General features: G+C 31.5%; 1 protein-coding gene and 1 long non-coding RNA gene across 2 annotated transcripts; both read left to right on the top strand.

The window, feature by feature from the left end:
• Positions 1 to 13,702: 13,702 nt before the first annotated feature.
• LOC148212158 (uncharacterized) lies at positions 13,703 to 15,823 on the top strand. The gene is made up of 3 exons (XR_015789848.1): positions 13,703 to 14,143; positions 14,745 to 14,799; positions 15,593 to 15,823. It is a non-coding gene; the product is annotated as an uncharacterized LOC148212158 (long non-coding RNA).
• A 2,427-nt stretch (positions 15,824 to 18,250) lies between these two features.
• Positions 18,251 to 20,340, top strand: MTPB1 (metal tolerance protein B1). Its single transcript, XM_022302434.2, has 2 exons — positions 18,251 to 18,574; positions 18,934 to 20,340. The coding sequence occupies exon 2, from the start codon at positions 18,994 to 18,996 to the stop codon at positions 20,158 to 20,160; it is 1,167 nt and encodes a 388-aa protein (XP_022158126.1). The 5' UTR covers positions 18,251 to 18,574; positions 18,934 to 18,993; the 3' UTR covers positions 20,161 to 20,340.
• Positions 20,341 to 26,794: the final 6,454 nt, after the last annotated feature.

The raw sequence follows: 26,794 nt of genomic DNA, 5'->3' as shown, positions 1-26,794 counted from the left end.
TTTTGCCATTGAGGTAATTTTGAAGCAACTGTAAAGGAAGTAGGTTCCATAGACTCAATAGAATTAGAGGCCATAAAGGCTTTCCTTTTGGATATCCCGGATTTACTTCGTGTTTGCATCGAATGAACATTATTAGGTAAAGCAACCGTAGGTAAATTGGGCAGAGTAGGTGCTGTAGGTAGCAAGACATCAGAATGTACCGAAGAACACTCATTATGGACAGAAACAAGAGATGTCTGAGGAGCATGTGATGATGGAGCAAAATTACTGGGATGATGAGTCATAGTGGGTGAGGAAGATGATAAAGGAGATATAGTTGAAGATTATGAAGTAGAGGAAATATCAGGACAAAACAGGGAATATAAGAGAGGGAGAACAGAATAGGAAGAAGGAGAAGATGAAGGCAGGGTAGAAGAAGAAGAGGGAACAGCAGAGAAGGGAAAAACAGATTCATCAAAGATGACATGACGAGAGGTGTAAATGTGGCCGTTACTCATGTTGTAGCACAAATACCCCTTGTAGTCTAGCGGATATCCTAAGAAAACACATTGAGATGTGTTTGGTTGAAGTTTATGAGACATATATGGTTTGAGTAAAGGATAACAAGCACATCCGAAGACCTTAAAGGAAGAGTAATCAGGAGAACGATGAAACAATAGTTCATATGGAGATTTATGGGATAAAGAAGGAGAAGACAGCCTATTAATCAGAAAACAGCAGCGGAAAAAGCAAAAGGCCAAAATTTAAGAGGAAGAGAAGATTTTGAAATGAGAGTAAGAGCAACTTCTATGATATGACGGTGTTTTCTTTCAACAGTGCTGTTTTGTTGAGGGGTGTAAGCACAAGACTTTTGATGCATAATGCCATGAAGGTGAAGAAAGGAACTGAGATTGTGATTAACAAATTCACCTCCTCCATCACTACGTAGAATTTTAATTTTAGAGGAGAGTAAGCTTTCAACTAAAGGCTTAAAATGCTGAAAAACAGTATGAACATCAGATTTTTAGCAATAGGAAATAACCAAATATATTTAGACATATCATCCATAAATGACACATAGTAATTGAATCCATTTATTGAAGTTTCAGGAGCAGGTCCCCATACATCACTATGAAGTAATTGAAGATGATACAATGAAACAGTAACTGACTGAGGAAAAGATAGCCTATGCATTTTACCATGAAGACAGTGTATACAAACACATTTAGAAGTAGTATATGATGATAGATTCATAGAACAAAGAACAGAGGCAAGAACAGACTCACTAGGATGACCTAGTCTATCGTGCCAAACTGAAGAGGACGTGCGAGCTCCAACATGAGCAACATTATGCCGAGATAGAATTTGATCATGTGATGGAAGTATAGCAGAGTGAATGGGATAGAGCCCATTAATACTGGGGTCTTGAAAGAGAATCTGGCCCGAAGAGTTGTCTTGAATGAGAAACTGATTAGCATTAAAGGTTATGGAACAATCGTTATCAAGGCAAAGTCGATAGACAGAAATTAAATTGGACGAAATATCAGGTGAGTAAGAAAGATGTTTGAGAACAAGTGAGGAAGAAGAAGTGTGTAAAAGACCAGAACCTGAATGAGTTATGGGTAAAGAATGACCATTGCCCACAGTAATTTGCTCATCAGCACTACATTCAGAAGCACCTGTTAGTTAACCATAATCAGAAGTAATGTGAGTATTACATTATGAGTCTGTAAGCCAAGTACCACCACTGCCAACATTTGACAAACCAGAAGCATTGTAAGCAGCCTGATTTTGGGTAGCAACGATTGTTGCTAATTGGGCAGGAGGATGTCAGCCTTGAAAATTGTAGTTAATCCGGTTGTAGCAGTCCAGAGCACTATGTCCAACGACCACAAATTTGACAAACGATGCAGTGGTGTTGAGTATCAGAAGACGACCAATTCGGTTGAATTCCAAATGGTACAGCAGTTCCTGAAGAATCACGGCTTCTACCACCAGTGGTACTCAGAGAGGCCATTTTGGATCGATTATTAGGGTTAGGGAATTTCCCTTTACCACCACCATTGAAACCTCGACCGCACGAAATATTAGGATTAGAATTCTGATCTTTCGTAGCCATGTTCGCAAGAAGAGTAGAAGACTGAACAAAGACTTCATCGCGCTTGGTCTGTTTATCAATTGCTGCTTCCTCATAAACTAACAGGACATGAAGCTCTTCAAATGATACCGATTGAGAGCGAGTACGCATCGAAGTACGAAACGCATTGAATTCGGGTAGTAAACCATTGAGAGTGTAGATGAGCAGATCTTCATTGTCAACAAGAACAGATACATTTGCAAGTTTGTCCTTCAGTTATATGATTCGCTGCACATAGAGATCAATGGATTCACCAGGTTTCTTGCTGATAGACTGAAGATCTGACTTCAGATTTACCACATTTGTTCTGGACGAGGATGAATAGTGCTTCACCAAGGTTTGCCAAACCTGTTGAGACGAATCACATCCAACCACATACGCAAGAGCCAATGGTGACAGAATAGCATTCAGAAGAGTCATGAGAACATGATCTTTGGCGATCCACTCGCTAAAAGCCGGATTCGCAGCAGGCGGAGCAGATGACGAACTATCTGAAGACGAAACCAAGAACTCAACAGGTTTTGGTGTCGATCCATCTATAAAGCCATAGAGTTTATGGGCTTTAAGGATTGCTGTAAGTTGAAACTTCCATAGTACGAAGTTGGAAGAATCGAGTCGAAGAGATACTAAATTACAGATGTTAGACAGCAAGAAATTGAAGATGAAAGATCTTTAGGTGGTTGCGAAGAATCCGCCATGGATACGAATGAGAGAGAGAGCAAGCAAAAAATTTGGGCAAAAAACAACACGTGGTGGGTTATGCAGAGAACGTGGAAACAGGATCAAGACGCTGAGTCATAAGCCATCTGTGTATTATTGGAGCTCAACCCCCTCTGTTATATTGTGACAATGTATCTGCAATTTAGTTGGCATGCAATCCGATGTTTCATGGAAGAACTAAGCATGTGGAAATTGACTTTCACTTTGTTCGTGAAAGGGTTGTTCGGAAGGATCTTGATTTGAAGTTTGTCTCTTCTACGCTTCAGTTGGCGGATCTGCTAACCAAGCCCCTGACTACGGCTCGTTTTCAATTTTTAAAATCCAAACTCATGTCTTCTTAGGACATTTGTTTGCGGGGGTATGTTAATGATAAATATTAAATCTGTTACTAAGTTGTTATTAGTACAGTTATTTTAGCAGTTGGATATTGTAATCTGTATATATATGTAAACTTACATTTTTATTAATGGAAGAGAAGAACACTCCCTTATTTTGGAAGATTGTAACAGATGACACTATTTAACTTTTTATGTTGTATTTATACAATTGAAACAATTACAAATGAATACTCAAATACACAATTAATATTGAATTAGATATGAAACTAATATTATTAGGTTATATGAGTTAGAATTAGACAATTTTATTTCCATTTACACGTGTTTTAAGTTCCTTGAGGTTCCAAAATGTCTTTTTAACACGGTCTAAGTTAGTTGGGTACAAAAATTGTTAGTTTTGAAAGTTTTATGAGTAGGTTAGACATGTTTAATTGTCTAAGGCGTTCCGAGAAGCCTTGTAGGCACTTTTTTTTTTGTTATGAAAGGTTCTAAATTTTCTCTTGTCGCAAAAATGATCTTTTTATGAGTTACAAAAGAACATAGTTGCACATGAGAAACATTGAATTGGACAAACATATCCAACTATACTGATAACCCTTGATTTCAAGAGTAAAAAGGGTCCGGTCCAATTAACGTTATCTTGATTATTTAGTTATGCAAATAGTGTTCATATTGTACATATTTTTAGGTAAAGTTGTGAATATTCATTGCGCATATTTCATTCTTGCACAACTTAGCAAAATAGAGACATTTGTTGCCAATTATGAGTTAAAACTTTGTTTTTCAGTAAAAACAAAACACTGTCGATACAGGTGTGCTGGCTTTTCAAGAAAATTAAAAATTGCAGGGTAAAGCACCAGTAAGGTGCTCAACGCTTCGTACATGCAGAGTTAGTAAAGCGTTGATTTCGAAGTCGTTTTAAGCAAGTCAATTCCCAACAACTTGGACCCATATTCAGCCAAGGTTGTTGAGTCGATCCTTCAATCAAGTCAAGCCTCCATGAAATCAACACCTAAAGTCCTTTAAATTGCTAATAGCTCAACACATCGATCAAGCGCCATATAAATACACACAATTTTGGAATTTGAAGGCAACATTCCTTTCCTTAGTTTTTAGTCTGTAAAGAACTGTTCTTCATTTTGTAATTCTGTCATTTATTTCCAACCAACTTTAGTTAGAGTTAGTCATATTTTTTTTATCATCCTTAGTTGATAAAAGAGAGACGAAACTTTGATAAAAGAGAGACAAAACGAGAAGAAGTGTTGTAAGCTTGTTCAAAAGAATAAGTCTCGTATAGATTTGAACCCTAGCTAGTTTGTCACTCCCCTCTGTTTGAAAGAGAAAGGTTTAAGCTAGGCCTTCAGAATTACCGTATTTTTCTCTGAGAATGAGAATTATAATTTCCTGCTTGTTATTAAATTTCATTTTACATAATGTGAACCTTAATTTATTTTTGAATGAAAATGACTTGTGTTTCTTCTTCATCTTTTATTGCTTTCTTTCTTTTTATTATTAGCTAAATTACCATATAATCATTCTCTTAATGCCTTAGCAAAATTTATAAAAACAAGCACAATTGTTGAGGAAGCTTGTGCAGAGCACCAAGCGTATCATGCTTAACTTTGACTAAGTTTACTTTTAAATAGATTATTGAATCTCGCTACTTAAGTAATCAAACTAGTTTTGACCTAATATTGAAAATGTTGGGATACGCCAAAGCGAGCATAGCTCAGCGGTAATTGACATATACCTCCAATCAAGAGGTTCTGAGTTTGAATTCTCTCTCCAACATGTTGTACTAAAAAAAAGGAAAGAAAATGTTAGGATAAAATAAAATTCGTCAAGTTAAAATTGGAAGTAGCTTTAGAAATAAAGTAATAAACAAAAATCTAAACATAGGACCTCTTACCTAGTAAACAAAGGTTGAATGATTGATTTACTTAGTATTCTAGTTGCGCATAGACATATGCAATGGTGAACCGAATCCCCAAAACAACTAAAAGCAATTTGGAGTAGTGTTGAACATATTTGTATCTTACGGTTCATATGCAGTGAGTGTTTCTTGACGTTGTGTTTGAATCAATTAAGATTAGGCAATAGCAGAAGGGTTGACCTTTGATAAATTATTTTTCCTTGAAAAAGGTTATATTTCAAACCCAAACACCAATATTTATGTCACCTAAAATTGATTGCTTCACCGCCAGACCTGCTATTCGTCACCGACCCAGTAACCCGACCCAACCCAACCCGAAAATATAGGGTCGGGTTGGCTTGGCTTGGCTATAAATTTTGGTTTCATCGGGTAGATGAACTCACTAACTCGATTTTTTCGGGTTGGTTCCAAAACCTTGTCTAACCTAATCCAACCCAACCCGCGAACACCCTTACTTAGGCTTTGTTGTATCACCTACAACAAGCCCCGATTATAGAGATCCACAACGTAAGTCACATGACATCGATTATAAAAAATAAAAAAATTGATACAATTATCAGTTATTAATTGATTCAACTTTCAAAGTTTAGAGGTATAAAATTATGTTTTCGCAAATTTTTAATACAAAATAGTTTTGAGACAGACCAAAAAGTAGAATACTAAAGGTTTTTAGGCATAACTAGACTAGAACATAAAAATTTAGGAGTTAAAATAAAATTCAAATTAAAAAAATGTTTTTAAAGATAGATTATAAAATAAGGAAAATTACTGAAAACCAAAAATTAAAAATAAAAAGAAAAATCTCCAAAATTTGTAGGCGAAGAGCCAAGTCTATATAGTTTCTTAATGATATGATTAAAGCAATGAATTATTTTCTTATTTATCCAATCAAAAAGTGACACAATTTTTTCCATACAAATATGATAAGAGTATGTGTCCAACTCCCATTGCCTCTTTATTTATATGATATCATATCAATTACAAAGTCAAAGTTATATTTCCAATAAAGTTGGAAGGAAAATTTAATTAATTTATTTAGATCTCTTATTATTATTGTTTATGATTTGTAGTTATATCTTTCGATAAATAAATTCATTTAACCCTAGAATTTTAATGTAACTTATACAAAGACTCACTACAAGCCTTGTTTAGGAACAATTTTTAAAATAATTTTAAATTAAAATACGTTCGTATAATTACTTTAAATTACTTTATTATTTTATCGGATTCATATGAATGACTTATATATAAAAAAAAACTATATGTATCTATAATATTTATTCTTTTCAGAATCATAACTATTCCTAAATAATATTTATTTAGATTATTATTTTTAATGTAATACTTTTTTTTGTAGCTTAGTAAATCATATAACCATTTGAAAAATATATTGAAATATATGAATACATTTTTCTAAGCTTATTGTTAAAATTAATTCTTTGTGTATATTAATCATTATTTAGTTAAATGATATGAAATGATGGAGTAATATTTCTTGTATTATCTTTTTTAACTACCTAAAACTTTATTATACACATATTATATTTTTGAAATATTGTTTTTGTCTTAGACAAATGGTAATTTGCTCGTAGGATGGGAGAATTAGAACATCTAATAAAAATATCTAATAAATATTGAGAATGATAAACGAAAAATGTGTATTTACAAAGCAAAATAAGTAATATTTTTTTATTATTACATATATTTTAAAAGTTTTAATAGAAACGTTTTGGTTATTAAATTAATTGTTTACCATTTTAATTAATTAAAATCATTTTGTTTTGTAACCTTTTTAATTAATTAATTCAATTAAAACGTTTTTATTTATTTTCTTTTTGAAATTAAGTCAGGACTTTTTCTTCAAGGAAGACACATGTAAAACCTTTTAAAAATTTTATGAGCACTTTTTCTGATTCCATTCGATTCCGTCAGGTGCAAACCTGAATTCGAGGTTGTGTTAACCTTTGAGAGAAACCTCGAGTATATGATATAACATTCATAATTGCTTTTAAGACAATCATTCTTCCCACGACACAACAACATTCTTTTAATCTAGATCTCTTTTCGTTCTAATAATAGATTCTTTAAATCAATTCAAATTTATCCTTTGGACCCACTAATCAACGTAGCATCACCTTTTTTTTTAATGGAAAGATTTAGACTCAATGTTCATTAAATTAAATATATTTTTGGATTTAGAATATGGTTAGAAATATGTGACAAATATTTAGTGGTTGTCATCTTCAATTATTCCTTGTCCACATGGCATTTAGATGTGGAGTTTGGTATACATACCTTTTTCGAATAAAATACGTTAAGTCAATTAAGACAAGAGTCTTCTTTTTTTTTTCCTAAAAGAAAGAGCAAAAAAGCAATGTGGAAAATTAGGTTATAGGTTCTTCCTATGTGTCCAGCATACTTTAAATTCTATTTTAATCAGAAAATTATCTGTAATTTAATAAAATTATTTATTTTTATCTTTATAATTTATTTTTTATATTGTATTTAATAAAATTGTAAGCACCGTGTGATAAGGTCACTAGATATTAGGACAGATTTGTATTAAATGTAATACTATAAATTAATAGTAACAATTAAATGAATTTTATTCAAAAGCTTTCTAATCAAAAGAATATTTTTAATAGTAGCAAAAACATTTGTCATAATTTAAATATAACAACATTTTTTTTTGGCAAATATGGCCAAAAAATTTAAAATACAATTTTTATTTTTATTTTTTGTTATTTTGTTTTGTCTTCATTATTTCCAAAAATCAATATACTTACTATGAACAATACCGTTCATATACTTAAATTAGATATACTAGTTATATAAATGATATAATTAGTATATCAATTATTAATTGATATACCTAATATCAAGTATATCAATCACACTAAATATGTGTTCGATAAAAAAAAAAAATCACATTAAACATGTGAACGATATATTTTATTAGGTGTGTATCACTAATAAATCTTCTTTGAGTTGAAGATTTTGGTTTAAGTAACCACTGCATTCTTTCTATCGATATAACAAGTATATTATTAATATAATTGGTATTATAACTTATATACTAAATGTAAAGAATATAATTGATATAACTGATATATCTAATAACAACTATATCAGTTCCACTAAATATATGAATGATATATTTCATATTAAGTTCTTCGGGTTAAAGATTTTGACTTAAGTAATGTTGTGAGTTTCTTATTGACATGTCAAGTATATCGATGGACAATGATATACTTCATTTTAAGTATATCACTTGATATCAGGTAATTGATAAATAGAATACTAAATATATCACTAACCTAATATGAAGTATATTTGTCTCACTAAATATATAAATGATATACTTAATATACTTAATATTAACTATATCACTCTAAAGTTTCTTCAAGTGGAAGATTTTGATTTAATTAGCCTTGTAATTTTCTTATTCATAAATAAATTATATTACTGATATAATTAATATTAGATACATCAATTATATATTGAATAAAAATTATATTACTAATATCCAAATAAAAAAATATATTACTAATATAATTAGGTATATCAACGCAATTTTTTTTCATTTTTAAAAAATTGCCAATTTTAAGGATATAACTGACTTTCTATTTCTTCATCTGGATTGGACTTCATGTTTTGCTATATTTACAAATCAGAAAAATAGTGACCGTATTTACTATTAACTATTAATTTTATTTTATTTTTTTGCTTTATTTACAAGTGATCCGAAACAAAACTAAAATCAAATAAGTATGGACTCGTTTGATAACCATTTCATTTTTTATTTTTGGTCTTTGGTTTTTAGTTTCTTAAAAATAGGATTGTTAATAACCAATTCAATTTTTTGTTTTTACAAAAAAAAAAAAACATTTTTGAAAAAATTCTATGTAAATTTCAAAAACAAAAAAAAGTAGTTTTCAAAAACGAGTTTTTGTTTTTCAAAATCTGATTTATTCTTCCAATACTCTTTTTTTTGTTTCTCATATTCATATCTGAAAAATTTATTTCTCACTTTAAAATTTTTTTATTTCTAAATTTCTCTCTACAAACTTTATTTTTCTCTCTTCAAATTTTCATATTTTGAATATTTATTATTATTTGTCTCTTTCCAAATTTTTCTATATTTTTGTTTTTTTTCTAATCGACCAGTTTCATTTCTCTCTCTAAAAATTTAATTATTTTCCTAACTTTTTTCTCTCTAAAATTTCATCTTTTATAACTTTTCTTTCTGTTCGTAATCTATTTTTTCTTCTGAAAATTATATTTTATTTTCTGCTTCAATTTTCTTTCATTGTAACTTTTATTTATCTTTGTATTTATTTATTTTCTCTAAAAATTATATTTTGAATCTTATTTTTATCTCTAAATTTGTTTCCACTATAATTTTTCTCTTTTTTTATAATTTTTTTTTCTTTAACATATATTTTCCTCCCGACTTTACTTTTTTTCTCTAAAATTTTTCTCTTTTTGTCTTTTAACTTTTCTTTCACTATTTTTTTCTAAATCTTTTTATTTATCTCTAAAATTTATCTTCCAAAAGTTTATTTACATTTATCTAAACTTGTATTTTCATGTCTCTACATTAGGGGGGTGACAAAATTTCCGCAGGGTCGGGTCCCAAAAAATAGGAAATGTGTATCCCGACCCTGTACCCGATTCTATTTTTTAAATAATTAATATATATTTATTACACTTTTTTATACTTAAATTCTAAAAATAATAATATAACCGATAATTTTTCTCGAGAACATCTCTCGAACCCAAGAACGAGGTGGAGACGGAGACTGAAAATTTTCACGACCACGAGAATGGGGAAGAGCATCCTCACTCGCGCCCACACCATTGTCATCTCTACTCTACATGAAATTTTCTGTCTCTAATATGTATTTTCAATTTTCTAACTTTTTAAAAACAAAAAACTAAAAATGGTTACCAAACATGTTTTTGTTTTTTGTTTTTTAAAAACAAAAAATAAAAAATGGTTATCAAATATATATGGGTTTTGTTTTTCTAAAAACAGAAAACCAAAAATCAAAAACTAAAAATAAGAAAAACCAAAAACCAAAAACTAAAATGGTTATCAAACCACCGAAAGATTGTAAATATAGTTTAAACCTTTACTTTTTCTCTCTCTCTCCTTTTCCTACTAAAATTAAAAAAAAAAAAGTTTGCTTTTCTTTATGAATCTAGATAGCCTTATTTATTAGAAGTCTTATCTACTATTTAATTATTTGTCTTCATGCTGACGAGGCACCAGCTAGATTGCTGATTAGTCTTTTTCAAAAATTGAGAAAGTTTTACCATTTAGTTTTGTATCCATATCCAGACTTTTGACACTTAGAAACCTATTAAATTCTAATTAATCATTTCTTAATCTTCATAAAAAAAAATTAAAATTTCTTGAATAATTAGATCGAAAGAAAAATCTTAAATTTTATGATATAAAAATTTTTATTCTTATTTTGGATTCGTATTTATATGGAATAATTAATGAAAATTAATGACCGGGCTAAATTAATTGTTTATGCAATATTTTAGGGACTAAAATATAATATTTGAAAGTTGAGGGACAAAATGTAAATAGTTTCAATGATTAAAACATCTATACCTTTCATAAGATTGAAGGTTTGATTAAGGTTTTAAACCATAAAAAAGTTAAGAATTTTTTTCTTTATACAGTAGAAGAAAAAGTAAGAAATTTTTTTTTCAACATTCGAAAATAGAGATTCGAACCTTGAGACATACCTTAACTAGTTCATGAGCTATGTTCAAGTCAGCAGAAAAATAAAGCGTTTTACTCTTTTACATGTTATCTATTAGAATATTATAAAATTATTACGTATACACAAACCAACAAAAATCAATAAGAAGCAACATACAACCACTCACTTTTCGGACCAAATTTTGAACTAAAACCGACCAAAAGCAATAAGAAAAACCAAAAACTATCAATGAATAACAAAAATAGATAGGAAAAGAAACACTCAAGATTTTATAGTGGTTCGACCTACGTTAGCCACTTTTATTAATCTCAACGATGCATAAAGATCCTACAAATATAAGAAAAACCTCTCTCTAATTTCGAGTTCCAATGAACAGAGAGCTCCAAAGATACAAGAGCTCTTCTCTTCATTGAAGATACAAACTTGAAGATGATGTCAATTTACCATTCGACCTTTTGATACATGAGACTATTAGGCTTCATACTTTTGCTTGTTAAATTTGAACAGTTCTTTTTTTTTTTATGTCTACATTTTAGGACTCTGGTCAATTAGACCTTAGTTTTTCTACTTTGAGCCATTATGGTCTTAATATTGTTTAATTATTGTAGTTGGTTTTTTTTTTTATTTTATCAAAATAGATTAGAATTGGTATTTATTGCCACCTAGGTCTATATTTAACGTTTGGATTCAAGACATCAGATTTGAATGAAATTTTGTGCCTTTCGAGTTGTTTCTTTCAAACCAGGCAAGTATATTTGAAACTCTTTTTAATTCTTAATCTAAGTTGCAAGCTTTGGAATATTCAAACTAGGTTTAATCTCTCATGTGAAGTATTGTTCAAGCTCGACTAGGAAACTAATTTTCTTAACCTGGTCTTCGATCAACAAGGTAACTTATTCTAACTCTTTTCTGGAGTTGTGATAAATTGATTTTGGGAGTTTTAATGTCGGTGAATTAGGGGTTCACACCCCAAATGATTCCTAATTTCAATTTGCTAAAAGTTTTCAAATCATTTCTTTGATCTCGGAAGCGGACTTGCACTTTGCTTTCACAACTTTCAATCGAAGATGATGAATCTCCGATATCTCCCACCCTGATTCGTTTCGTTCATGCAACAGTCAGTCTAAATAGGCATGTGAAAACTAATTTAGTTATGCTAAGCTAGATGAACATGTGGGCTATGAGCTGCCAATGTAACTATAGGCAAGTTACAAAATGTCGATATTGATGAAAATGTCAAGGTCCCGATTGAACTATTTTTCTCTAAGAATTTTAACAAGTTTATTTAACTCAAAGGGATCGTGCTCAAAAAATTTAATCTTATCTAACAAAAACATACTTTTCTTCATCCCATTGAACATTCAATATATCATCATGCTTCACGATATCATTAATATTTAATTTCAAGCATGCATTCTTATCAATGGAAGATTTATTTTCAATATTTAAGGCATTCAAATCATTCTTCAATTCTAAAAATGACGAATTCATTTTTTTATTTTCTTCATTCGAACTATAAAGCTCATTAGTAACTCAGTATTCTCGTAAACCTAGTTTAGTGTTATTCTTTTCAAGAGAAACTCATTGGGTTTAGTGTTATTCTTTTCAAGAGTCATGTATTTGGAGTGTAACTTTTCAAATTCGTATATAATTTCATTATACGCATTCATAAGCTCGTAATAAGAGAGATTTTCTTTACTTAGCTCTTCATTGTCACTTTCTTCATCCATATGAGTCATCAAGAGCCAATGAGATTAAAAAGTTTTCTTTTTTACAATCCACAAGAATTTTCCCGATTAGAAATTTCCTTCACATAAAAAAAAATAGAAACGTAATAATAATATTCAATAGAATCATTAATTCTAATTTTGTCATAATCTCAAAAAAATAAGTTTCAAGAAAGGTAATTTTCATAAATTGAGAATTTAAAGTAAAACAATATTAAAAAAGAAGCCAAGATTCAGATAAAACAATATTTGAAATTTTTCTTCAAAAAAACAGAAACAATTGATCTTAAAAAAATGATTTTAGAGATTTGGTATTTAAGGAAAAATGTCTTTCCAATAAAGTTAAGGAAAACAATTTTGCAAACTTTTTCAAAAAAATAATTTAGAGAATTTAAAAGAGTTTTACAAAGAATAAAAAGAATTAATTTTTAAAAAATTTAATAAAATAAAGAGCTACTCGCTCTGATACCAGGATCGTATGACAACATTAGAGGAAGTGGATGACAGTGTTTATCAACTTTTTGATTATAGAAAAAAGTTCAAGAATAACAAACAATTGTAAAAATTAAATGTACTCTAAATGTAGAAATGAAAGAGAACGAGTGAAAAGGAATGTTCATGAATAATTTTTATAACGGTTTGGAAATTCGTACTCTGCTTCTCAAGACTCTTTGGATATTTTACTCCGTCAGCTCTTAGCTTGCTAGTGAAAACTAAACCGATCGATCAATCTTTTTACAATTTTAAAAGTAAACTCCATATCAATCCTTTTATAGGTTCAAAATACAACCTACACCGATCTTTTTTATTGGTACAAGATCAAACCACTACGACTATTTTCACTGGTCCGAGATCAACTCACTTTAACAATCCAGAATGATATAAAACAAGCTAACAAAGAAAATACCTAAGGTACATTTACACAAACTTCGTACTAAAGCCATTGCTAAAGAACCACATTCTAATATATATCTCAAAAAAAAAAATGACAACTTTTTGTGTATGGGAATGAAAACTTTGAGAGCAAAAAATTGAAAAAGAAAAATATTGTTAATTTTGTTTGGATAATTGGTGTGAAAGAACATGAATTTTGGAGGATAAGGAAAATAATTACAGAAAATTTATGGAGACTTAGAGAGATCGGTAGAGATTGAGAAAATTTGTAAATTGGGAGAAATTTGTGGAAATTAAGGGAAATTGACGGAAAATTCAGAAATTATTAATTCAAAATTTATTTTAATGTGTCACATGACTCGTCCACGTCATCCACCACATCATCAAAAGCATTGATGTCATGTTATGTGAGGGCAGTATTGTAATTTTTCAGTGAAAAAAAAAGAAAAACAAATAATAATTAAGATATCTTAGTTGGAAGGGTAGTTTGGTCTTTTGACAAGAAAACAAAACATGGGACAAGTGTGGTGTGTGTGTGTTGTGACGTGTTAAAAAAAAAAAAAGAATAGGAAAGGGAAAGGGGAGAAAACGAAGGAGGAAAAACAAAGAGAATGGAAAAGAAAGAGGGCAAGGAGAAGAGAAGAAAGCAGAGGGGAAAGGAGAAGAAATTGAAGGTAAGGTTTGTATTTATGGGTTTTGTGAAAAATGTCATGAGAAGTTTGAGTTCTATGGATATTCAATGAACGGAAAACTCCTGTTGTTCTTGGATGAGAAGGAATGGTAAAATCGAACTTGGTTGAATTTTATGGTGGAAATATTATGAGGGAACGTTGGTATTGTGATGGGTTTTTTTTTTTTGGTAAAGAAGGGTTCCATGGGAGAAAGAAAGGCAAAAGAAAGGCAAAAGAAAGACAAAAGAAGTGCAGATTTAAGGTGGGTATGGAATCTGTAGAAGAAGGGAAGAGACAGAGAGGAGTGTGGGGGTTGGTGTTGAAGAGAGAGAAAGAAATCAAGGAGAGAGGTAATTGATAAATTAAGGTAAAAAAAAAATAAAATGAATGGGTATATGTGCGTGAGATGGAGTGTGAGAAAGAGAAATTGATTGGGTTTGGTGGGACCCACTTGAAAGAAGGAAAAATGGTGAGTTTTAATGAAGAGAGAGAGTGAGGAAATTAGGTAATAGGATATTTTGAAGTTATTATGATTGAAGTTTGAATTAAGTTACGTTGAAATTGGAATTAAGTGAGTTAAATTGGTTTTGAATCGATATTTCAGGTCATACAGGAATTGGAGCAGCGTACCAACCAAATTCACCTCGTTCATAGGATTTGTGAGTGGTTATTTTACTAAATATTTCCAGATATCTATTATAGAACCTCAAGAAAAATATATAACGTATGTTTGATTATTTTTGCTGAGAAATTGAATTTTGCTGAGAATGTCTGAGAAATTGTTGTGTTTACTGAATATGATTAGAAAGAAATATGTTTAGAAGTGATTTGTGATAGAAATGTTCTTAGAAAGAAAGAAAAAAAAAAGAATTTTTAGAACTGTTATTGAGATTGAGAATTTTCTGAGAATCGTTTTCAAACCACCATATTGTTGTATCCAGGTGATTACCCGTATGCTATGTGAATGTGTTTCTATAATATACCCAGAAATAGAAGGTCTTTGGGACCATTTTACTCCGCGCGTTGAGAGAAATATTCTGCTGTGTATATTGAGATTACTCTATGCCAGTGGACCAGAGATAGAGTTACTCTGCTATGCGTATTGAGATTACTCTGCGCTAGTAGACCAGAATAAAATGTGGATACATATATGGTGTTGAGTTTTCTTAATCTGTTTTAGGTTTGAAAGAAGATATTTGATATGTGTTTCAGAAAGTGTTTTTAGGAAGTATATGTTGTTACAAGTTATGCTCAGAAAATTACTGAATTTTAGTTGCTCAAGTTATATGAAGTTTTAACGAGAATGTTTATTATTTCAGCTTTATGAAGCTCGACTTGAGAATTGAAATTTCAGTTGTTTTTATGGAATAAGTTTTACGAAATTATTTTCTTAATAAAATGTCACTCACTGAGCTTCCTAGCTCACTATTTATCATTGTTTTCCTCATCCAGGCTGCACCTGAGTTTCATAGAGATAGCAAGCTCACTGTTTATCATTGTTTTCCTCATCCAGGCTGCACCTGAGTTTCATAGAGATAGCCAACCAGTTTCTGCCACTCACCGTCTCAAATTTGCATATCATTTTGTATGTACAACTAGAATGACTTATACTGGAATAGTTGTACCTTTTGTGGCCGAATAGTTATTTGTTTTTAAATGAATTATGTTACACTTTATGTTTTATATGTTGAAGAATAATCTAAATTAGCTTTAGAAAGTTAGAAAGAATTTGACTATAGACTTGGTAGATGGTTGGGGGTCTGTGGTCGGCACGACTTGTCCTATAGTTAGTAGGTGTTTAGGGCGGGTCGTGTCATGTTACTACCAAAGAAGCATAATTTGAATTAAATATGTCAATCTTGCCTGTCATATCATCTGCTACATCAACAAAGTGCGCCATGGGTCAGTTTATAATTGGTCGGACTATCAATGTCACCTGCCACTTGTGTTTTTCTTCCCAAATTGCTTTAGTGGCCATAACTTATTCGTTTGGACTTTGATTCGAGTGATTCAAAAGATGTTGAATTTGTTTTTTGATATCTACACTATAGACAATTTGAAAAACTAAAATTATCCGTAAATAAATTTGTTATCATCAAAACATATAATATGATTGATTATGGGAAAAAATCACATAGTTATACTATAGGAATAAACAGAAAATAACTGAGAAGTAATAAAATAAAGAAACACAATAATTAACGTGAAAAACTCCCAACCGGAGAAAAAACCACGATCCAAAAGGAAAATTTCCAATTACACAAAACACTATCTCAAAGTAAATACGCAGTTGACTAGAACTGGTATACAAGGCTTAAATATTTCAATTGGGCTCAAGTACATGAGCTCTTTTTATAGTGGTTGGAACACACCTATTCATTGTATCTTCTCGATGTGGGATAGCTTCTATTGCTTGGTGAGTACACTCTCTTCTTATATCTTTCCTGCAAAATCAAACAATTTCAGGTTTAACATTGTGAGGCTCTAAAAAAAGTGAAGAGACACTTATCTTTTTTAAGTTGTTTATTTACCTTTTATTTTTCCGTCAAGTGGCAGGACATACCACACACGATTTTTTCCTGATTAAATTTACTTTCATCCTTAGTATTGTCAACGAAACTTAATTTTCGTTAGCTTTGATCATCTATATGTTAAGAAATTTATACTTATAGATATCATAAATTTGAATCTTCCTACCCTTATATGTTGTAATATTCTAAAAATAAATCGTCATAATTTAACGAACTAGTAATTAATAAGACATTATAACTTCCATGCGATGCAATGAGGTTCGCTTTTCTTCTTTATTTTTCACTATCTTGTGAGTTTGTTATATAAAATTTACAATATGTTGCTACCCTTCATATTGTTTAATTTTTTTTCCTTATAATAGCTTTTTGTTTTTTGTTTTTTTTTTGTTTTATTTAACAAATAATAATATACTTTACTATTAAAATCTTACTCCATGCAACATACGTTGAAACAAGAGTATTTCAAAACATAGAAATAAAAAAAATAATAAATGTGAAACTTTGACAATGACTAAAATAGAATCTAAACTTTGTCAATATTATAGAAAACAATTGAATGGTTCTCATTAATAAATTTGAATAACAAAAAATTGTAAAAAAAAAAAAATTTAAGTTCAAATTTCATTTTGGTCCTAAATCTTCATATTTATTCCTTTTAGTCCTTGAATATCAAAAATACCTATTTTAGTCCCTTAAATTTTTTAAAATAATCATTTTGTCCCTTATCATTATTTAGCCAGGTGTGTGTTAACGAATGAATGAGGTAACTTTAAACTTATATTTATTCTCGTGCTAAAGGATGTATTGATGTCATATTAATTTATGTCAATCCGAACATAGCTCATATATATAAAGTTGATAATACCAATTTATCAATTCTAACATCGGTGGTTCTATTCCTTATTCTACTATTGTTGAACTAACAAAAAAAGCAAACTCATTCGCAAGTATTAGGTATCGACGTGTGCATGTTGAGTGTCTATTCCAAAAAATTTTTAGTACTATAAGAGTATGGATACTACTTTCATGCTTGTGACGTCAGTGTTCTATTAAAAGTCATGTGGGATCCACCAATATTTAAAAATTATTTATATAGGAAAAATCATAGTGTGAACAAAGGAAGTATGGTACTCCAATAATACTATAATTTTCCCGTGTCTACTACTCAATTCCTTCATTAACCAGCCTATGTGGCTTCAATATATATCCACATCAATACGTGAATATAAATATTCAAAGTTACACCATTTATTTATTAAACAATTGAAATCGAAATAACAATGACTAAAATGACTATAATTTTAAAAGCTCAAAACCTAGATAGACATTTTGATATGTAGACGAAAAACTAAATAAACAAATAATTTTGGGACAATTGAAATTTGAACGAACAATTTTTATTATTTTCTATTGGAAACTTAGGCCCCCAGCTAGCCGCCCCATAAACTTATTATTTATTTATTAATCCAAAACGACATGCGTACGTCTACATCTCCTCATTTTTTATGCCGTTTTGGCGTTGACGAAATTTGAACGATATGTCGTTCTCGAAACCAATATTTTGGAAAAAGAAAAAGAAGCAGAAGTTTCAAACGACTGGTCGTCAATGTCACGCAGAAACCATTCGCCAATAACTCGAAAAGTTCGTCGATTCGTTAATGGCGGAGGATTCACAATCGCTCGGAGGCGCGTGAGGATCGATTCCCCTTTTCCGCATTTGGGCGGCAGCGGCAACGGCAACGCAACACAATCGCATCGCCCTTCTCTAATTTCCCTTCCATATATTTAAATTCTTCAAGTTTTATCCTCTTTGGATCAGACCCAGATTTTGAATTTCAATTGCATTGAAATCCTTCAGATTTCTGCCCTGGCGTTTCCCATTTTGGGGAAATTGATTCGTCAGGTATTTATGTTGCCTCTATTTTTCTGATCAATTCGCTGTTCTTCCCATGAATTTCATCTCCTGCTTCTCCCAAATGTTGTAGATTATTTCATCACATAGTGCAGCGTTTCCGAATCCTGCTTCATTTGTCCCTTTTTGGGATGATCGATGGTTTTTCTTTTCTCCTTTTTCTTCTTTTCATTGTTTGAACATTTTCTGATGGTCGAGGAGGAGTAATCGTAATCAGAATTAGAAACTTGAATTGTTAGTTCATGTATTGTTTTCCTCTTGAAATTCTTATGATGGTGGTTCATATCATTGATTTGTGTTAATGCGGCAATCTTATTTCTGATTTTTTTTCTTGTTTAATCTTTTTGTAGGGTTCCGGGTATTGATTCTTGTTATATATTAGATTAGATTAGATTAGATAGATTGATCAGATGGGAGATGAGGAAGAAGTTCCCATTCTGAGCACTGAAAATTGGCATGACATTAAGATGTCAATAGTTGCTAAGAGGAGGCCTTGTATTGGCATTCCCAATTCCACAGAGGTAAAAAGTTGCAGTTCTGGCTGTGCTTTTTCCAGGCAGGAAAACAGTAATTTGGAGTCATTGAAACGTTCAACTTCAGCTTTGAAGCTTTGTGGGTTGATATTCTTGTGTCTTATAGCTATGGTAGTAGAGATTATTGGTGGTTTGAGAGCCCACAGTCTTGCAGTTATGACAGATGCAGCTCACTTGCTGAGTGATGTTGCTGGTTTCTCTGTTTCCCTCTTTGCCGTTTGGGCTTCGAGCTGGGAGGCGACGCCCCGACGCTCTTACGGATACAACCGTCTTGAAGTCTTGGGCGCCCTTGTGTCTGTACAGCTTATATGGCTGGTTTCTGGGTTCTTAATCTACGAGGCAATCGACCGGATTCTCAGCCAAAAGGCGAAGGTGGATGGATTGCTTATGTTTGTCATTGCAGCATTTGGGTTCATCCTTAACTTATTTATGGTCTTATGGCTTGACCATTCTCACTCTCACTCTTCTCATGGCCATTCTCACTTTTGTCATCATAATCATAATCATAATCTTCACTCTCATCAGAATCACTTGGATCATGACCATGAACATGACCATGAGAAGGAGGAGGTTTACACTCTAACTAAACAAGAGAACAATAGTTCGTCAATGTTGAACATAAATCTCCAAGGTGCTTACCTTCATGTCATCTCAGATATGATCCAATCCATTGGGGTGATGATTGCTGGAGTCATTCTCTGGCTCAAACCCGACTGGTTCATCGTCGATTTAATCTGCACCCTTGTGTTCTCTGTTCTTGCTTTAGCCACCACTTTCTCTATGCTGAGCCATATAACTGGCATACTGATGGAAGGAACTCCCAGGGAGGTCAATATCGAGAGCCTAGAGAACGACCTCAAGGACATAAAAGGAGTCCATGACTTGCACGACTTGCATATCTGGTCCATCACGGTCGGAAAAGTCGTGTTGTCTTGCCACGTCGTAGCCGAACCCGGAGTTTGTTCTAGGGAGCTAATTTCTAAGATTAGGCACCTCTGTGAAAAGAGATACCATGTATTTCATAGCACCATACAAGTTGAGTAGAGGAAATGTGGGAGAAGGAAAAAGCATTCAGTTCTAGTTATTATACTTTCATCATGTATATTTTGCATACCATCTTCTCTTCTCTATCTTTAATTTCTTGATAAAATTTTAACTTGTTTAGGTTTGTGCCAAGAGTTTTATGAACACTTTAGTACAACTTGTTTGTTCTTTGTTCTTGAAGCTCCGAACTGAAACACCAGTGATTCTTTTACTATGCAATGAGCTCCCTGATCCCATTTCCCCATAATTTGCTGAAGTTTGTTTGATGAAAGTTTTCAGAGGACGAGGGGAAAGAAAACATAGTATAATCAAATTTCTTTTGATTTATATGCTTTCAAAACGTCTATTTTGAGCCCCATACTTTCAACTTTTATTCATTTTAGTTCATGGACTTTCAAAACATCCGTTTCAGTCATTGTACGTTTAAAAATGATCATTTTTGTCTTTTTTCGATGACAATTCTAGCATAACAATTAACTGATTAAAATTCTTGAAAGATAATTTTAAAGGTGTATTCAAGGGTTTCTACTTAGCATTTGCGTTAAAATTTTACAAACTTCAAATATTAAATCTTTTAAATATGAGTTAAAGCCATCCTTAATATTTAAATTATATATTATACAATTCTCCTTTTTTGCCTTTGCTTTAATCAAATATTTGTATTAATTATTTATTATTTGAAATTTGATTTAAAAGCTAGATTACGTTTGATTTCTTTTATATTATATAATAATAAAAAGCATGCAATCAAATTTTACCAAAACTAAATCCTAAAAATCTTTTTAGATTTAATTTAGACATCAAGATTTATTTTTAAATCGTGCTTCTCAATATGTAACCGTTACTTCTAATTTTTCTCACTTCAATGGCCATTGGTACATATTTCTTCGGACCACATCAACAAAATTGTTATATTAAGTATTGAATAAGTTACTTTTTTGATATAAAATATATAAACTATTCATCAAGATAACATATGTAGATAGCAATTCCGATGAATCATATGGTTATTGCTCCGCTCAGCAACATTATAAAAGAGAAACCCTTATAACGTCATATTACTTATGTACACTATATATATATATATATATATATATATATATCGTGTTTTATAATTCAGCAAACATTTATAATCGCAAAGGTTTTTTTGCAATAATTTTTCAAGTTTCGAAAGGTAATTACTAAACTTCAAGGGATGAAATGTAAGTATGTAAATATAGTGTTTTTTTTTTTTAATTTTTTTTCGCCTAAAAAATAATATATTTGACATTGTGATTACTCGTCTCATTTAGGAATCAAATTTGGAATAAAATCTACTAGTGGTGATATTATATACTTTTATGTTTGTAGCTTGAAAATTACATTAGGTGCAAAAAAAAAAAAAATTGAATCATTAAAAAAAAAATCTTCCTAATAATCTAAATACACATTAACATAACTCAGGGATTCAAGACATGTATTCTTTTGGTCGAAGATTCAAGTCCCCAGCTCCATATTTATTGTAATAAACAAAATAAAGCAATCTAGATAAGTGCATAGTTCATTGCTTTACAAGTTAAAAGAAATGTGCCACATTATAATAGTAAGTGTTAGAAATTTTTAATAATCTTACTGCATAACTTTTTATAAAACCACGTATCTCTTATCAAATTTGCAGGGAATGGTAACTTATCCATTTGAACTAGCAAATCCTAAATCTTTCCTTCTGATATGTGATGGATCTATCCACAACTTGTAACGTTAAATTGGTAGGTTTTACTTCACCTATCCTTAACTTCTTCGAGATAGATAAGGGCATGAGATTGAGGTTTGATCATAAATCACAGAGTGCTTGCCTTACATCCTTATCACCAATGGAAACTGGAATGATGAAACTCCCTAAGTTCTTCATTTTTTGAGGAAGTTTCTAGTCAAAATCGTGCTACATTCCTTGGTTAATGCCACAGTTTCAAACTCGCATAACGTTCTTTTCTTTGTAATGATATCCTTTAGAACTTCACATATTGGGCATTTGCTCTAGCGCTCCAACTAGTGGAATGTTGATTTGAAGTTGTTTTAGAACATCCAATTAACTTCTTTAACTGAGTATCTTGATTTTTCTTCTATAATCGTTATAGGTAATGTGGAGGTGGTGGCTGGAACTCTACTGTTATGGTTTCAACTACTGGTTGATTCTATTTTTCAAGCCCTTTATTGGCAGATAATCCAGCATAAAAGTTGTCGGAATTTCCAATAGGTTGTTTTTCTATAGTCTCTTGGTTTTTCTAGGGAGGCGTAGGTTTGTACTCTGCTAGGGCTACTATGACTTTTGTCACAGACTGTTTTTGTCTATCAACAGTTCTTCCCTCTAATGATTTTGCATCGCTCCTACCCATGTCCTGTCTAGATTTATTCATTCTCTTTTGGAGCTTCTTCCACTAATGCTCCTGCATTGGCTATCATACTATAATCATCTAACAAGTCTTATGGTAGTTTTTCCATATGCTATTCCATCTCAACTTCCCTTCTTGTTAAGTCTGCCTCAATGATATCAGAATGAGATAGGGGTAACACTTTACCACTTCTCAATGTTATGGCATTGCACTGTTTCTTTTTGTCCCTCTTCGGATGCTTTATGTTGCTTGGCAATGCCCCCTGTGGTCCTATTTTTCAACGCTGCTACAATCTGCCCCATTTGAACGTCTAGATTCCTTAATGACACTGCCTGACTTTGGATTAATGTGGCCTGATTCTGGATCGTAAATGTTTGCTTTTTATAGTGGCATCATTCTTTGTCATGTACTCCTTTACCAGGCTCTCCATTGAATTAGAGAAACTTGCTGCTACCTTTGTACCTTGCTGTTGATTTTGTCCTGAAAAACCAGGTGGGAAATTTCCTTTGTGCTTAATCTAATTTGCATTTTGTTGTGCTTGATTTTCCTAATTCCCCCTTCCCCACCCGCACAACTCAAGTTAGGGTGTTGCCTCCACCTCAAATTATAAGTGTTAACATAGGGTTTGTTTCTATTTCCATAAATAAAAAATCGAGGCTGAGTTTCTTGGACAGGAACTAAAATGATGCTCACCCCTACAATAAAAGCATGAAATGACATGTACATTACTAACATCAGTGTTTGTAGGTAATGCTCCAGCAGCTCCATGTTCTTTATCACATGGTAGTCAAATTTGAAACCTGGGAATTAATCGATGTCAGTACATCATCATAATATATTCCTTTCAAGTTTTTTCTAACTATAGCTCTTGAACAAAGCTCCATTTGCCGACGCATTTACTACCAATCTTGTGGTCTCATTAAGCCCATTATAATGAGTTTCAATTTAAATGCACCTAGGCAAGCCATGATTTGGGCATCTCCATAATAGCCATTTAAATCTTTCCCACAATTTGCTCACTGTTTCCCGCATTTTGCTAGAAATTATTGATTTCACTTCTGAATTTGCACTCTTGCTTGGATGGATGTACATCATAAAACATTTCTCGACTAAATCATTTTGGGATGTAATGGATTATGCAGGTAAAGAATTTAACCAATTTCGAGCACCATCCCGCAACGAATTGGGGAATAACTTCAACTACAATGCTTCTTTGGATACGCCTTGAATCTTAAATGAATCGGTCAACTTCAGGAAATATCTCAAATGGAGATAGGGGTCATTGTAGGCGTACCCATAAAATTGCCCCACAATTTGGAGCATTTGAAACACGACGTGCTTACACTCAAGTTGCTCTACTTCAATTTCTAGTTCTGCTATAACTAGGTTGAAGCCATAGAATGCTAGAGCGACGTATGCTCGTATTGCTCCTTTTGTGTAGTCAACCAATAAAATAACATTTAGAGGAGGAAGTGATGCTACACAACAACTTCTTCCTCATTATTTACGTCAACCACTTGAAGTTGGTTTTTTGGCCTTTAATCTCAAATTAATTAATTTTAAATAAATAAATAAATTAATTAATTAATATTTTAATGATAACAACCTTAATTTTCTTCTTCATCGTAGAGTTTGATATAACAATTCTAATGGATCTTGAATCACCAAAATCAAAGCCCAACAATTTGTAGTGATAAAAAAAAATAGAAAGAGAGAAAAGAAATGAAATGAAAAAAGAAAAAAGAAAAGAAGAAAGAAATGAAAAAAAAAGAAAAGAAAAGAGAGAAAAATAAAAGGTTTAAATATAATATATATATATATATATACATACCGACATACATACATACATACATATATACATACATACATACAGTTACATTAGCTACTTGTAAAAATTAAGAGGCTGACATAATTAGTTAAAAAAAAGAAGAAAAGTTATCGGTGGAGGTTTGGTTTTTTTTTTATTATTATTATTTTATTCCATCAAATCTTTAGCTTTTGACTTTTTCCTCCTCTATTTAAATCTCTTCTTCTCTCAAAATAAACCAACAATTTCTCTCCCAAAATTTCTTCATGCTTCTTCTCTCCAAGTTTTCAATTTTCTTATAATTTCTAGTGAGATAAATTTTTAATTTGAGAGATCTTTGACCTATTCAATTTTATTTCTCCTAACCATCCAAGGGCTTTTATTTGTAAGAATTTTTCTTACAAATTTGTGAGCGAAATTTGTAAATCCACTCTTTGCAGAGTTTGTAAGTTCGTTCTTCAAATTTCAAATCTTATAAGAGTTGCTTTTAAGTCCGGAAAAGAGCGTTGTAACAGTTTGATCTTGAATCGTGGAAATGATTGGATTTCTTGAACTTGCTCTAAGAAAAAGAAGATTTTGTACCAGTTTGACTCCTACTATGGTAAAAGTTAGAAAGTGGAGTAGGCCAGTGTTGCCAAACCACTTATAAATTACATGAAATGAATTGCTAAAATTTGTTATTCATATTTACAGTCAATATTCACATTTGGATTAATTAGAATGCTTGAAATGCATTTCTAATTTATTAAATCATTTGTTTTAAAATTATTTGTTCGTAAAAAGTTTACTTATTTCTTTAAATTGGGTCGATTATATTAAAAAGTTTATAAAGTTTCATTAAACCATATTCACCCCCTCTAGGATTGTCATACCGATCCAACAATTGAGAACCTCAGGATTCAGAGCTCTTTGAGGTTATCCATCTGTCTATCAAATGCTTGTCGTCTTCTTTGTTCTTGCCTTCTTTGATGGAACGTTCTCTTTATCTCCTTATCAATCAAATACTCAAACCCTTGCAAATCGTGCATTCACCTACAAAGTTCACCAAATGGGTGTTAAAGAATTTTTCTACACTCTAGACTCTCAAGTAAAAACTTAAAGCGAAAAGTTAAATCAATCCCCAACAACAACACAAAAAACATGTTAACGATTTTAATAACCCTTGTGCAAGTATACATCAATCATGTAGCAAGTAATAAAGATATCAAATCAACAGGGATTGAGTAACTAAAACACCTAAACTTTCACCCAAGAAATGGGTGATAAGCACCAAGGTTGTTTGGGTTTACAAAGCTAGAGGTTCTTTTAGGATTCTTGCAAACTTTCACAAAAATAACTAACCCACCGAATGATTCCAACCAAGAGTAAGGTTAGAAGATGAACCATTCTAAGATCAAACCAATAATCTATGATGGTCACTCCTAGATCCTAAGATGACTCACTCTAGAATTAGCTTGATTGAGACTAATCTAATGGATCGATTTAACATCAAACCTAAAGCCAGATTTGAGAGAGACAACACCAAATGTGTTAAGGAACAAAAGTTCTTGATTTTAATATGAATGAATTTTAATAATCTTCCATAACAAGAGCATTACAAGCCTTTAAATGGGCCAAATGGTCGTTCAACATGAGGAGACCAAAAGTCTTCCAAAATCCTATTTAATGTAAATTGAAGAAAATAAGACACAAATTTAAAACTTGATTGCATATCAATCTAGACGTCTAAATGCGTAACAAAAAATATAGAAATGCTTCAAATTGTCTTAATTACGTTTTGTAGAAGGCACTTCATGTTTGGATAGGGTTTGACTAGCTTTGACTTCACAAACTCCCAAGAGATACAATCTGTCAAGACACGTCTTCACAATTATGCAAACTTTTTTTTGTCCTTCATGCCATCTCTCAAAATAGATAACTTTTCCCGTGTCATCTTTGTTTCATTCTCTACATGACTTGTTGAAGTAATATTATAAATAAATTTGAGCTCAAAACTCTTTGTTGGTTCTTGTGCATTAACAAGCTTTTGAAGATGCAGTGTGAAAACCTCTTAAATCTTCTTTGCCTTGCTTCTTGTAATTGCTCATTTGGTATATGTAATTGGTCACAAATGGATTCGTATCAATGGGTAACCATACAAGTATATTTCGAACTGCTAATATTTAAAAATGCTTAATAACATAAGTAACGAAAAACTAAGGACAGAACATCAATAAGAGGAAATAACTAGAGCAGCTAAGAAAAGTTTTAAATCAGTAGTAAAAAGTGGGGGGTTATGTTTCATTTGCTATATTGCCACTAATCAATGCTCTGGCGACGAAGTTGTTGGAGCTGCTAGCCAAGCAGGCGTGGTATCTTTCTAGATTACACAAAGTTCGTTAACCTAAACTCTCATTTGATTTAACATAATATTAGAATAGTTTACAGCTATATTAGGTTTTGAACGATTTATAAC

This window comes from Momordica charantia (assembly GCF_013281855.1).
Source record: "Momordica charantia cultivar OHB3-1 chromosome 3 unlocalized genomic scaffold, Mcharantia_2.0 BLBB01000003.1, whole genome shotgun sequence".
Taxonomy (NCBI): domain Eukaryota; kingdom Viridiplantae; phylum Streptophyta; class Magnoliopsida; order Cucurbitales; family Cucurbitaceae; genus Momordica; species Momordica charantia.
The sequence above is the reverse complement of the archived record's forward strand: the minus strand, read 5'-3'. Positions and strand labels throughout refer to the sequence as shown.